At 35.6% G+C, this 13,571-nt stretch overlaps 2 protein-coding genes across 2 annotated transcripts; one reads left to right on the top strand and one right to left on the bottom strand.

Moving 5' to 3' along the window:
• Positions 1–2,589: 2,589 nt before the first annotated feature.
• On the top strand, positions 2,590–6,212 carry mterf2 (mitochondrial transcription termination factor 2). Its single transcript, XM_052096760.1, has 2 exons — positions 2,590–2,659; positions 3,392–6,212. The coding sequence occupies exon 2, from the start codon at positions 3,472–3,474 to the stop codon at positions 4,594–4,596; it is 1,125 nt and encodes a 374-aa protein (XP_051952720.1). The 5' UTR covers positions 2,590–2,659; positions 3,392–3,471; the 3' UTR covers positions 4,597–6,212.
• A 1,483-nt stretch (positions 6,213–7,695) lies between these two features.
• Positions 7,696–12,750, bottom strand: zgc:153031. The gene is made up of 6 exons (XM_052096761.1): positions 12,541–12,750; positions 10,471–10,520; positions 9,464–9,569; positions 9,181–9,307; positions 8,950–9,065; positions 7,696–8,656 (listed from the first exon to the last, which is right to left on the bottom strand). Exons 1-6 carry the CDS (start codon positions 12,639–12,641, stop codon positions 8,572–8,574), a joined length of 585 nt encoding a protein of 194 aa, XP_051952721.1. The 5' UTR covers positions 12,642–12,750; the 3' UTR covers positions 7,696–8,571.
• Between the last annotated feature and the right edge of the window lie 821 nt (positions 12,751–13,571).

Below are 13,571 nucleotides of genomic sequence, written 5' to 3'. Positions count from 1 at the left end.
CTTGCAGCATACAGAACTTACACATTAACATTCAGCAGTTCATGCAGGTAAACAGAATATATTTTGTATAAAAACAATGAAAAGAAGTATCGATGTTGAATAGCTGTTATGTAAAGTGAATTTAATGTTGTTTAGTTAGAAAATAATATATTGGTTTTATAGACTGTTTACATCTTGACTACTGAGTTGTTTCTAGCAGTTAATTTTCCTTGATCTTTTAACATAAGTGTTCATTGTACTATAAAAACATACTGTAACTTTCAGAACTCAAAACTTCCTCCTCAATGACCACCTCCACAACAACACATCAACACCTACTTTACATTATAACCTCTGTAGCCCCACCTAGTAGCTGTGAATATTGAGATGACAAGGAGAGAGCAGGTCAGTCATGAGCAGAGAGCCATCATAACAGTGGACGTCTACTTACAGTGGTGGCCAAAAATATTGGCACCCTTGGTAAATATGAGCAAAGGCTATGAAACAAATTCTGCATTATTTCTCCCTTTGATCTTTCATTAAAAAAAAAAAAATCACAAAAATCTAACCTTTAATTTGAGTAAAACAATTGAAAGAGGGGGAATATTTCATTATTAAATTAATATTTTTCTCCAAAACACGTTGGCCACAATTATTGGCACCCCAAGAAATTCTTATGAGTAAAATATATCTGAAGTATATTCCCATTCATATTTTACATTTTTTTTTGTAAATCAAAGAGCCATGAATTCCTATTTCAAAGGTATATATATATATATATATATATATATATATATATATATATATATATATATATATATATATGAGGTAACACACAGGCCAAATTCCCTTAATCATCAATCACAGTGGGTTAGACTACAGGATATAGTTCTGATGTGTGCCAAAAGTTGTTGAGCTTAAAAAATGGGATGTGGCTAAAAGAAAATAGCCAAAGCATTGAAAATACCCATTTCCACCATCAGGGCAATAATTTACCAGTTCCAATCGATTGGAGATCTGAAGATTCGGCCTGTTGAAGGACATGTGTCTATATTGTCGCCACACACAGTGAGGAGGATGGTTCAAGTGGCTAAAGACTCTCCAAAGATCACAGCTGGAGAATTGCAGAAATGTGTTTGGTCTTGAGGTCAGGATGTCCCCCAAAAATATCAGACATCATCTACATCACCACAAGTTGTTGTTTGGGAGGGTTTCAAGAAAAATAAGCCCCTGCTCTCATCAAACAACAAACTCAAGTGTCTTCAGTTTGCCAGACACTACTGGAACTTCAGATGAGACTGGGTTCTATGGTCAGATGAAACTAAATAAGACCTATTTGGCAGCAAATACCAGAGATGGCTTTGGCACACACAGATATGATGAAGTACCCAATACCCACGGTTAAATGTGGTGCTGGATCTTTAATGTTGTGGGGCTGTTTTTCTGGCAGAGGCCATGGACATCTTGTTTGGATAAATCAACACAAAAATGGTTCAATGACCACAAAATCAAGGTTCTGCCATGGCCATGCCAGTCCCCTGACCTGAACCCCATAGAAAATGTGTGGGGTGAACTGAAGAGGAGAGTTTACCAACATGGACCTCTGAATTTGAAGGATCTAGAGAGATTATTTATGGAGGAATGGTCTCAGATCCCTTGCCAAGTGTTCTCCAACCTCATTAGGCATTATATGAGAAGACTCAGATCTGTTATCTTGGCAAAGGGAGGTTGCAAAAAGTATTGAATAAAAGGGTGCCTATAATTGTGGCCAATGCGTTTTGGAGAAAAATAATTATTTAATAATGAAATATGTCCCCTGTTTCAATTGTTTTACTTCAATTAAAGGTTAGATTTTTGTGATTTTTTTTTTAATGAAAGATCAAAATGATAAACAATGCAGATTTATATTCACAGCCTCCTTTGCTCATATTTACCAAGGGTGCCAATCTATTTGGCCATCACTGTAAGTCTGACAGAGGGTCAGAATGAAAGTGGAAATGATTGTTTTACAAATATATGACTGATTTGTTTTTTGTGCAAAACAACTTTACTAAAGATTACAAGTGAGCCTTAAGGAAATTATTAAAATAATAATAAAAAAGCATGTCCCTTAAAAAATCTGATTACAAGTAATTCATTCATTAGATATTGATATACATTTTTTCCCAAAGATTTTATTTAAATATAGCTTCATATAAACCTTGAAAAAATATATCTTCACATGTAACACACTGGTTTGGCTATAGTTAGTGTATATTTTGAAATGTCAAATAATTTATCAATTTTGCATTTTAAAAAGAAATGGCACACTACATTATAACAATTATATTTGTCTGTTAAAATGGCAAAACTATATAATCTATATTTTTATAGAATGTTTTATAAGCTTAAATTAAACCGGGTCAAAATTGACCCACTAATGCAAAAGGTGCATGCAGATTGTGAATGCAATAGCAGAGGTTTAGGTCAGTGGTCAATCTATATTTCCTTCTGTTGCAAAATCAAAAATCTCACTGGACAGCCAGTGGGCAGATTTCCCTTTTCTTCCCGTGCTGACGGTGGCGCTGTGGTGTTCAGACTGTATGACGGTTATAAAACCAGAACAAGAGGAGTAACGATTGTAAAAGGTTCCTCATGACATGTCCCTCTCTGAAGAAAACTGACCGCTGTCATTGCAGAGGTATTGAACATATTAATTTTCAGTTATGTTAGTGTTGCTTACTGTGTACCTACGATTAGAGAACCCCTTTTTTGTTTCTTTATCGCGAGATCACGACATATTGTTTTTGATATTAAAAGCAAAGTCTGCTTGTCAAAACATCTCTCAAATATCGTCCAATTATTACTATTAACATTTATATAAAATACTTATAAATCAGTTTTTTTTTTATGCTGTAGAACAATAAATCATAATTTTACGTAAAAAAAAAAAAAAAAACCTTGTCTAACAGTGCCCGGTATCTTGTTTACATTGTGTGCCTTTTCGTTCTGTGTAATATCCCCTGTCTTCCCCTAGCTAATATCTCATCTTAATTCTGTAATCTTAACGGTTTGGTGTAGGATAACTCGGCACTTCTTTGACATTGGCCTTTTGCTGAGCCTCAAGAAATTAGAATTTTATTTCAGTCAGCCACATTTGGTAACCTAACCACTTAGGTTCAGATGCAAATATTACCGTCATTAATGTTAACACTGCAACTTTGATTGAAAAGAACATCTCGTGGGCTGGTGGGTTATAGTGTCTGAACACTTGAATGGACCTTTAACCCTTAAATGCACATTCTGCTGATTAATCTAAATATATTCTGAATATTATATCAGCTTAGCATAAACTGTGCATGAATAAACGTCTTTTATTAAAATAGTTTGTAACCGGAAGTGGATTTTTAAATATTTTTTCCATTTGTTTCAGGAGTAAGGGCATAGGTTGAGGTTTATGCATGCACACAGTTACCCAACAGCCCCTCCCATAGACTTGTGGATTGTGCAAACATGCTGCGATTAGTCAGGACATCAATGTGCCTCTACTGCCAGAGGGCTCAAGTTATGCTACACATGAGGCCCTCCTCCTCGTTCATTCAGGAAGAGAACACAGTTGCTGTGGACACCCTGTACGACCTGTCTGTAGACATCAGTAAAGTCCGCAAGCTAAAGGGTTGGGTGTTGCGGCAGAGTCCTGTGTATGTGAGCGAGATCGCTACACTGTTGAGGGACATGGGGGCCAATGGCCAGGTCATCGCCCGTGTCTTGGAGCTCTACCCAGAGGCCATCCTTTGTACACCTGAACAAATGGAGGTGCAGAAAAAACTGTGGATGACAGTCTGCGCCAGCCAGAAGGATCTGGTAGGAATCATCGAAAAATTCCCTGCCTCATTTTTCACACCATCCTCTGATCATGACAACCAGACAGCCAATATTCTGTATTTCCAAACGCTGCTTCTTAACAAACGCATAATTAGTAAGCTCATGGCCATCGCGCCTCAGAGCTTCAGCCGACCGGTGGAGCAAAATCAGGAGATGATTCAAGCGCTCCAGAAGACATATTTGGACTTGGGTGGCAGAGAGGACAATGTGAAGGCCTGGCTTCAGAAGCTGCTTAGTCAGAACCCGTATGTGCTTCTAAAGCACCCAGAGGCCCTGCGGAATAATTTGATGTTCCTACGTGAAATGGGCTTCACCAGTAATGACCTCTTGCAGCTACTGTCCAAATTAAGGGGGTTTGTCACTGAACTCAACCCTGAAAGCATGAAGGTCACCCTCAGCTACTCACAGGAAACCCTGGGATGCAAAGAAGCAGAGCTCAGGCAGATTGTACTTCAGTGTCCAGCCTTTTTATACTATTCCGTGCCTATACTAGCTGATCGGTTCAAAGGTCTTCTCTCTGCTGGAGTCACTATGGAGCAGATCACTGCAACACCCACAGTGTTAGAACTGACAACCCATATAGTTCAGCATCGCATTCAGAAATTGCACTCTTATGGTTATGATATACGGACTGGCAGCCTAGAAGTCCTCAATGGCACCAAGAAGGACTTTGAGATGAACTATGGAAAACTGCATCTTAGGCGAGAGAGGCCGCTTTTTAATCCAGTAGCACCACTTAGCACAGAGGATTAAGATTGTTGCACTTCCATTAAGTTACAAGCATTGTATTGAAGTGCCAAGGTGCTACACAGAATATTAACAGTCGTGTCTGTCATCACCAAGGGAAACTCAGGTTTTCTGTATGAATAGATTCATTTATTCATTATTATTTATTTTGGTAAAATTGATGTGATGAAAAGAATAAATGGTTGAATGTTTTGATTAAAATGATGAAGGTGAGTTGAAAGATTTTCCAAAATTCATTGCTACACGCTGTGCTCAGAGAAATGCAGCTATTTTATTTTCTCTCCTTCTCGTCATATTTAGTATTTACTGTGTATAGTTTATCTATCTATCGATGGATGGATGGCTGGCTGGATTAAGATAGAGAAAAAGTTCTTGGCATGAGCCATTGTTTGTATGAATTGAATTAATTTTTACATTATTTAAGTGAACCATTTCCAGCAATTCTCATTACAGCTTATAGTGTTTAATTTTATTTATATTCTCACAGGTCATTCTAATTAGATTCTCATTACAGTAATATAGACTTTTTTTTTACTGTATTGTAGCAAAAAATACTGTAATACATTTTTTAGTCAACCATGACAAAGTCAACAATATAATACCATGATATATGAATATATTTAGCTGTCGTTTGATTTGTGCAGATGTGATCTTGAACGATTTTGTGAGATTTGCCCTAATGGTGCTTTGCCAAGCCATTTGTGTAGCTTTAAATTTCCTCATCAAAGTCTCTAATAATAAGCTATATAAAATACTGCTTTGAGGTATGCATTATGTAGATAAATATTCATATCAGTGAATGTTTACATGTATGCTGCTGAACTCTATGCAGGCAAAATCTAATTTGCAAGCATTTCTCAATATTTTGTCTTCTGGGCAACATTTTGAGATAATTCTGTGCTTTTTAATGATTAGACTAAAGACTTTACTGGTATCTATAATGAGTTATATTACAGATTGCCTTGTGGCATCTGCTGTATACACTTTGGACTTCATGATCTCTTTAATAGAGAAATATATTACATTATTACAAGGCTTCCAACCTCTGTACAGTCATTTTAATTTTTTTATTCTAGTTTCCCAAAACAAAAACAAAACATTTTTTTAATCTTGATTAGTGCTAATAATCAAAGCACATTATTAAGTGAATTACACATTAATGAGTAAAAAGATGCGTCACCTTTTTGGTACTCCAAAATGAACGAATTTCATTCATATGTATTGTTGCCCTTTTTTTTCTACCTCTCCAAATTCTTGCCTCTACCTGTCTTTTGTTTGCTATTCTTTGTACTTCTAGTGTACAGCGCCAGCTGGATTACTGCTTTATCCTGCAGATGACACTTTGAGTTATACCCTAACGCATAGGAGGTTAATAAGAGGGGGTATAAATAGCTCTGTGATGATGGCTATTATTTGCAAATGTTACACATTTATTTTATGGAGTATAATTCAAGGAAAATATGAAAACATGACACATGCAATTCAAATCTCTAATTTCCTGCTCTGGGTTCTGCAAGGTAGGATATTAAGGTGGTAAATATTCCATGTCTGATGTCATACAGATTGTCCTCTGTGCCACTTGCTCTCAAGAGTACCTGATCAGAGTGGTGTCCAGAAAAACAGTGCTGCATATCAAGTGTTAATTTATGTACATTTAGTAAAATGAATTAACCATTTGTGGTAATGTATCCAGCATCCTTTCTGACCAATTAAGATCCATAACTATCCATTATTACTGGATAAGGTTTTTAAAGGATATTTTAGATTCAGTCTTTTTGCTAATGTATCAGTCAGACTGAGTGTCAACTGGTTCAAACAAATCATTGAGAGAAAAAAAATACTTTAAAATACATTTCACACACAAATCGATAATAGTAAATATTTCAGAGCAATGCATAACCAGAACATTTATATTCACTATAGAAATGACCATGATTTTTAAGTTTTGATACATTTTTTATGGCTTTTCCAGGCCTGGAAAACACCATAATAAAATGATATTTCTGATTTTAAAAACCTGATATTTCCAGCTTTTGCATTACTGAGGGAATCCTGATTGGAACTACAGGTACATCTAAAGAAAATTGAATATCGTGGAAAAGTTATATTCCAGATTCATTACAAATAAAGTGAAATATTTCTAGCCTTTTTTTGTTGTAATCTTGATGATTACGGCTTACAGCTCATGGAAAATCCAGTATCTCAAAATAATAGGCTAACGAATTTATAATACAGAAATGTCGACCCTCTGAAAAGTATGTTAATTTATGCACTCAATACTTGGTCGAGCTCCTTTTGCACGAATTACTGCATCAATGTGTCGTGGCATGTAGGCAATCAGGCTGTGATACTGCTGAGATTTTATGGAAGCCCAGGTTGCTTTGATAGCGGCCTTCAGCTCGTCTGATTTGTTGGGTCTGCTGTCTCTCATTTTCCTCTTGACAATACCCAATAGATTAACTTTGGGGTTCAGGTCAGGCAAATTGGCTGGCCAATCAAGCACATTAATACCATGGTCAGCAAACCAGTTAATAGTTTTGGCACTGTTGGCAGGTGCCAAGTCCTGCTGCAAAAGGAAATCAGCATCTCTATAAAGTTTGTCATGGAACCATGACGTGCTCTAAAATCTCCTGGTAGATGGCTACATTGACTCTGGACTTGAGAAAACACAGTAGACCAACACCAGCTGATGACATGGCACCCCAAATCATCACTGACTGTGGAAACTTCACACTGGATTTCAAGCAACTTGGATTCTGTGCCTCTCCACTCTTCCTCCAGACTCTGGGACCTTGATTTCCAAATTAAATGCCAAATTTACTTTCATCTGAAAAGAGGACTTTGAACCACCGAGCAATAATTATTTGCAGTAATTCATGCAAAAGGAGCTCGACCAAGTATTGAGTGCATAAATTAACATACTTTTCAGAGGGTCGACATTTCTGTATTATAAATTCTTTATTCTAATATTTTGAAATACTGGATTTTTTTTAGATGCACCTGTATTTTACTGAACATGTAAATGTAACCTCAAAATTGTAAAAGTAGCCTTATTTTTATTTATTGTTTTTTATGTTTGGTTGTGATAGCTCCAGTTCTCAAATAAAAACATGCCTCAAGATCTCATCTTAGCTCCTGGCTCCATCTAGTGGAGAATAACATTCACCCTCCTAATGCCCTTGCAATAAAGTGCAGCATTAAAGTTTGACCGCCCATTATATATGGTCAGGAAGTGTATTGCACATGTTGAATTGTAAATTGTATTATAAAATACTTTAATGTAGCTCTTCACAAAAACATAGTTACAGGTGCTGTCTGGCTTGTACAATGTGCGAATGACATCAGAAACCTAAATGAACAATAACACTTCACTGAGAACTATCTACATTACACTTCAAGTGCACTTTACTGAAAACAGCACACGTTTTATTACATTACACAAAGCTTGGTTTAAAATATATTACTAATTAAGAAGTAGTAGTAAGGCACACAGCAGATGGTTATAAGGTTCAAGAGCACACATTCATGACTCATACTGTGTCCCACCCCCCTGATCTGCTTTGATTCATTGTACTTGTGTCACCATGGTGACATGAGTAACAGTGAATCTGGTGAGTGGTCACAAACTTTTGCATGTGTAATACTGAGGGAGGTAGTGTTCATCGCTGGCTGCATTGTCTGCTAGTCCATCTGCTGTTTCATATCATGTATAGCACGACTGCTTGTGTAATAATAAAGCAAGATTATCACAGAAGGTAATGGAGTCTATGACAATATGAAGAACTAGCTGTTCAGAAATGTTTTGCATGGTGAAGTACAACAGGAAAGAGGTAATCAAAGAGCCCTTGAACTCTGCATGATACTGTATACTCTAATGTTTGTATTAAAACTAATAAAATACTATTTCAGACTATGTAAACATAAAACAACTTGTACATTTTCCATCATATTTGACCGACTTGTAAACTGTGTCTCACTGCTTCAGGACTGAGTCTCCTTCTTGAAGACTTGAAATAGAAATTTAATTCCATTTTCTTCATGAATTTCATCTGGAACTCCAGGAAAGCTTATATAAAGAAAATGGACAATTAATAAGACACAGACAGAACAATGGAAATGTAATATGAGGCATTATCTGATAAATACAGGCTTCAATGTATTTAAAGTGGGGTCCAATGATCTAGGGCCAAAGAAGGTAAACATGTCACAATCAAATGTAAGCAAATTTGTTACACTACTCATATTATGATGTATAATATAATTTAATGATCATATTAACAACTTTCTACAAAAGGTCATAAGTAGGCTCAGTCACTTGGACCCCACTTGTACCCCACAAGGAATACAAGATAATCATACCCCTTTTGTTTTGTGAAAACATTGCGGTCGAACTTTGGGAAAAATACATCGCAGTCAAAGTCAGCCATGATGTCAGTGAGATAAATGAGATCACACCATGGATGCTCAAGACCTTCCTGATAAATGGTGTTCCAGAGAAATAAATACCACAGTTTTTTCTTTATCTTTATTATGTCGGAATATATCTGTGCAGACTGCAATGATAAGCATTGTATAAATCAAACTCTTCACCTTATATATCTCAGGGCCCCCTAAAAGCCAGATGGTCTCCACAAAGTGACATAGAGGAGGTTCAGAAGCCAGACGAATTACTGACCCGAAATCCTTACACAAATAGTGAGCATTTGTTGGCACTGACCTGAAATGAGTCATACACAAAATAACCAAATAAAACAATTTACAATGCAATTTTTTATTTTGCTGATCCACTCATCTATTTATCAGTATGATTAGCTCTTATAAACTTCATGTTAATCTGACCATCTGGAACATGTGTATAATTAAATATACTTACTTCAGCTTTCTGCTTAACACCACATTGATGCCATTGGCCAAAGGGAAGACCTTCTCAGGACATGAAAACCAGGACACTCGTCCCCAGACAATCAGGTTATTTTTCCCTGTGGTGTATCAAAAATATTAATTTATTATATTAATTTCATATAAATCATTTAAAAAAATAAGAGTATTACTTAAACTAGAACATAAATCAAACAAACGTTTACCAAACTGTAAATTGAACTCTATAACACAGAAAAGCATACAAGGGGAAAAATGGCACATTTACAATATTCCATGATTAAACTATATCCAAGTCTATATAAAATTACATTTTTACACTTTAAAGGTGCACTCAGTAAAAAAAAAAATAAAAATAAAAAATGTTTCCTCACAATACAGATTTACTCCTAAAAAATGAATTGTCATTTTGAAACATATATATAAAATCCTAACCACTCACAAAGATGAAGACTATAGTTATACTGTAGCTGTAACCTGATAAAAGCTGTTTTATTTCACATGAAGAGGGTCCCCTCATGGGGGCTGCCATGTTAAAATCACATGACCAGCCGAATACTTCTCGCTGTAACATATCTCAGTAACTGCCCTGTTATTGGACACATTCACTCAAAGATTACATTTTACAATAGTAATTTTTTTTAATTAGATAAGATCAAATAGTAAATTTTTCAAATGGCATCTGAAATGGAAAATTATTTTCGATTTTGAATGATGCTGCATCCAAGACACTAGGTGTCAGTGCGAGTCCAAGATGACAAACACGAAAGTTACAGAGTGTATAATTAAAACAATTAGTTTACACCTTAATAGAGCAGTTCAGTTTGTAGTCCAGGGCGAATTAGACTTCTGGGTTCGCCTACAAATTGACATCACGGCTGAACAGCTCTACTGACAAATTCAGAGAATGTCACAAGACCACTGCATGTAAAAAATTTTGCAAATGAAAAAGAAAGAACAAAAGAAGTCGAAACTGGATGCCCATAAGTCAAAGCCACTCACCAGGTGTTGACACAGCTGTAATTGTGTCCAGAAAAAACTGAAATTCTTTCCTGTGGACAACATGAGAAATATTGTGTGCCTTTGCCTTTAGATATGAATGCAACTGCATAATGTGCAAAATGCAATTTCAGCTGCATGACGAATACCATTCACATGTTTATCACTTTCTTTTAGTACGTTTTTAAAAAGCAGGGCTAAATCCAATATTCCTCAAAATGTAATGCTGCAAGGCTATTCTGCACCATTATCTTGCTTAAAGAAAACATTAAATCTGGATTTCTCACCAAGGGCATAGCCAGGAAATTACTTTTGGGTGGGCCTCAATAAAATGTTCTTTTTACACATTTTTCTTAACATCCTGAGACCCCAGCATGAGTGCTGTGTGCATTTTCCATTTCCCTTTAAGATTTGTATGTAACTAGTAGCACCTAATAAACAAGCAAATAAATAAATAAAAAATCTAGAGCAAATAGTTTTCCTAAAAATTCGGTCTACGTTGTGACATTGTAAATAATACCATGCTATAAAAGTCCGATTTATTTAATCAAATAGTTTGCATGTCCAGGAGTGTTGGTTATTTATGTTTTTGAGACGTTATAGACATTATAGCTAATTTTCTATAAAGCTGACTAAATAATTAAGATTAAAATTAATGGCCAGCATCATCAAATCACTGCCATTTTAATGACATTTTAATTTGTGCATTATATAATTCTGAATCTATGTACTGATTGTCATTGTTCCATGTCTACCAAACATCATCTGCAACCTGAAACTGAACTTATGCTCGGATTTTAGGAGTGAATGCACTTAGCTGCATAGAGAGCTTTAGGATGCACCCTTGCTCCCTATTTAGTGAATGACTTAACATTCAGTGTACTGTCTATCTGCACTGGTCTAGAAATGCACCTTATTTTCATCTTAACTCCATATAACATTTTGTATACATTTATTCTCAATGTGAAAATGCATAGTAAATATGTAGGAATGCATTTACTAATGTTAATTACACATTGTACAGTGATAACAAAATAAAACAATAACATAATTTATATTAAAATTAAGCAAATTGACCTACAGATGTGTTAATGGTGAAAAATATTTTAAATAACAACCATGTTTTTTTTCAACTTTTGAGGGAATGCAGCCCTAATTTCCACATATGTGGACTTCATCTTTATCAGTGCGCTAACGTGCAAAAATAAATGGATTTTTTAAAGCGGCATAGAAAATGAGACTACTCATTACAACCAAACAGGTATCAATACAATAAAAAAACAATTAGAGGTTTCTTACACAAGGTTAACAACAGAGATGTGGCACATTCAAACAGTTCTTTCACACTTTCAGAAATCAGAATTTATGCATTTTCTAAACTATTTTATAAATATATACTTGAAGTCAAAAAATTATCTCTAATATTCTGTGTGGGCCTGGATCTCATTTGACTATGCCACTGTTTCTCACTCAGTAAACAAGGCTGTGTAAACATTTTTGGTTTTTTACAACTTTCATTTCTATATAATTGATTTATTTAATATGTTCCTGTTTAATGTATATATAACCAACATAGTTGTTTATACAATCATTAAAAAAAAAAACATTATTTAATATAATATATTACACTCTCTAATACTAATATGCTATAACTCTCAATTAAATGTTACAACAAGTCCATCCAGACCTCTCAGTCTTAAATACTAGTCTTTCAGTAATGCTTTTTAATCTTTTTATGTAAAACACCAGTCTCACAAATAACAAGTTCATGGACTCTTATCTAAAAGGGGTGGGGCGGTGTAGGTTCACTTTTTCCACCACTCCTATTGATCCAAAAGATCCAAAGATCAGTCGAATATCCGAACTAACCCGATATTGTAGATAGATTGGGTGCTTTGTCAGCTTTCTGCGGAATGCCACGTGACAATCTATTTTATGCCGATTAAAAACAAATTAATCTAATAATCACTAATCACCCACCCAACCGGTGATGGAGACCAACAATTCGTCTAATACAATAATTCCATCACAAAACTAAGGTGAATGCTTGAATTATTATTGTGTATTTCTTACGGAAGACTCCAGGGAAGCTGTCCGTTCTTCCCGATGCCCATATCTCTGCATGCAGCCGCGATGAGCCGGATCGGTTTCCGCATCTCTTTCGCGATGTTCATAATTTACGACCTCACAAAGGGGAGCTTATGCGGCTTACTGTTGTCCATTGGGCTTTAGATGAGTTCTTCTTCTCTACCAAGTTCCGGATAATAGGTTTCAACGTCTGGACCTGGTTGCCGACCATGTGACATCTAAAGGGCGTGGCTGACTAACACAATCAATAGTGTATACAGGTTAAAGAGCCACACAACCGATTGAGGTTTTGGTGCCGGGCACAGCTTGAGATGGGTTACAGAAGTGAAATAAAACTTAAATGTACTCTGCTTTTAAAAGCAAATGACAGATAATAGAAAATACATGCCTGTGTTTTTCTATGGTATGCGTTGGTATCTTAAGTTTTATAATCAGTTTGTTTAACAAACGTAAAGAAAATTCACAGATTCCAAGTAATATCATCATACATCTCCAAACATCCAAATGGAATTTGCCCAAATCCTAAAGGAAAATTAGGATTTCAACAATCATTGAAAAAAGAAAAGAAAAGAAAAACCCTGCAGATATCAGGACATTTGAAATGAGTGATTTCCAGGCCTTTATATGATGCCTTATTTACTTAGTCAATATAATAATTTTTAATATTCAGTAATTAGTAGACATTTCTCTTTGTGAGTGCACATTTTTTTAAAATCCTAACCCAATATTTGCAAATAACTGGGAAAATAATAGAAAACGATTGGTCCAAATTTTGGAATCCTTGTTTGTACCACCAAATGTCTATCAGTGAAGAAGGTCTTGGTTACGTACGTAACATTGGTTCCCTGAGTCGAAGGGAACGAGTCATTGCGTTTATTAACGCATATGGGTAGTGCCTTCTTACACAACCTAGTTGAAACCTCTCTACAATAACGGCAATATTCTAAAACTGTTTATGGTGTTTGAGCCCCGCCTGTCGAAACAGGTGCAGAATCACCATTTCCTCAGAATTTCAA

The sequence above is a fragment of the Xyrauchen texanus genome, chromosome 29, assembly GCF_025860055.1.
Source record: "Xyrauchen texanus isolate HMW12.3.18 chromosome 29, RBS_HiC_50CHRs, whole genome shotgun sequence".
NCBI classification, from domain to species: domain Eukaryota; kingdom Metazoa; phylum Chordata; class Actinopteri; order Cypriniformes; family Catostomidae; genus Xyrauchen; species Xyrauchen texanus.
This window is presented reverse-complemented; position numbering and strand designations above follow the sequence as displayed.

Bases quoted from the DNA above. Each gene is read 5' to 3' on its own strand.
- mterf2 (XM_052096760.1), top strand. From the start codon at position 3,472: ATGCTGCGATTAGTCAGGACATCAATGTGCCTCTACTGCCAGAGGGCT.
- zgc:153031 (XM_052096761.1), bottom strand. From the start codon at position 12,641: ATGAACATCGCGAAAGAGATGCGGAAACCGATCCGGCTCATCGCGGCT. The intron at 9,570-10,470 runs GTGAGTGGCTTT...GATACACCACAG, and splicing joins TACAGCTGTGTCAACACCTG to GGAAAAATAACCTGATTGTC. The intron at 9,308-9,463 runs GTAAGTATATTT...GACTCATTTCAG, and splicing joins GTGTTAAGCAGAAAGCTGAA to GTCAGTGCCAACAAATGCTC.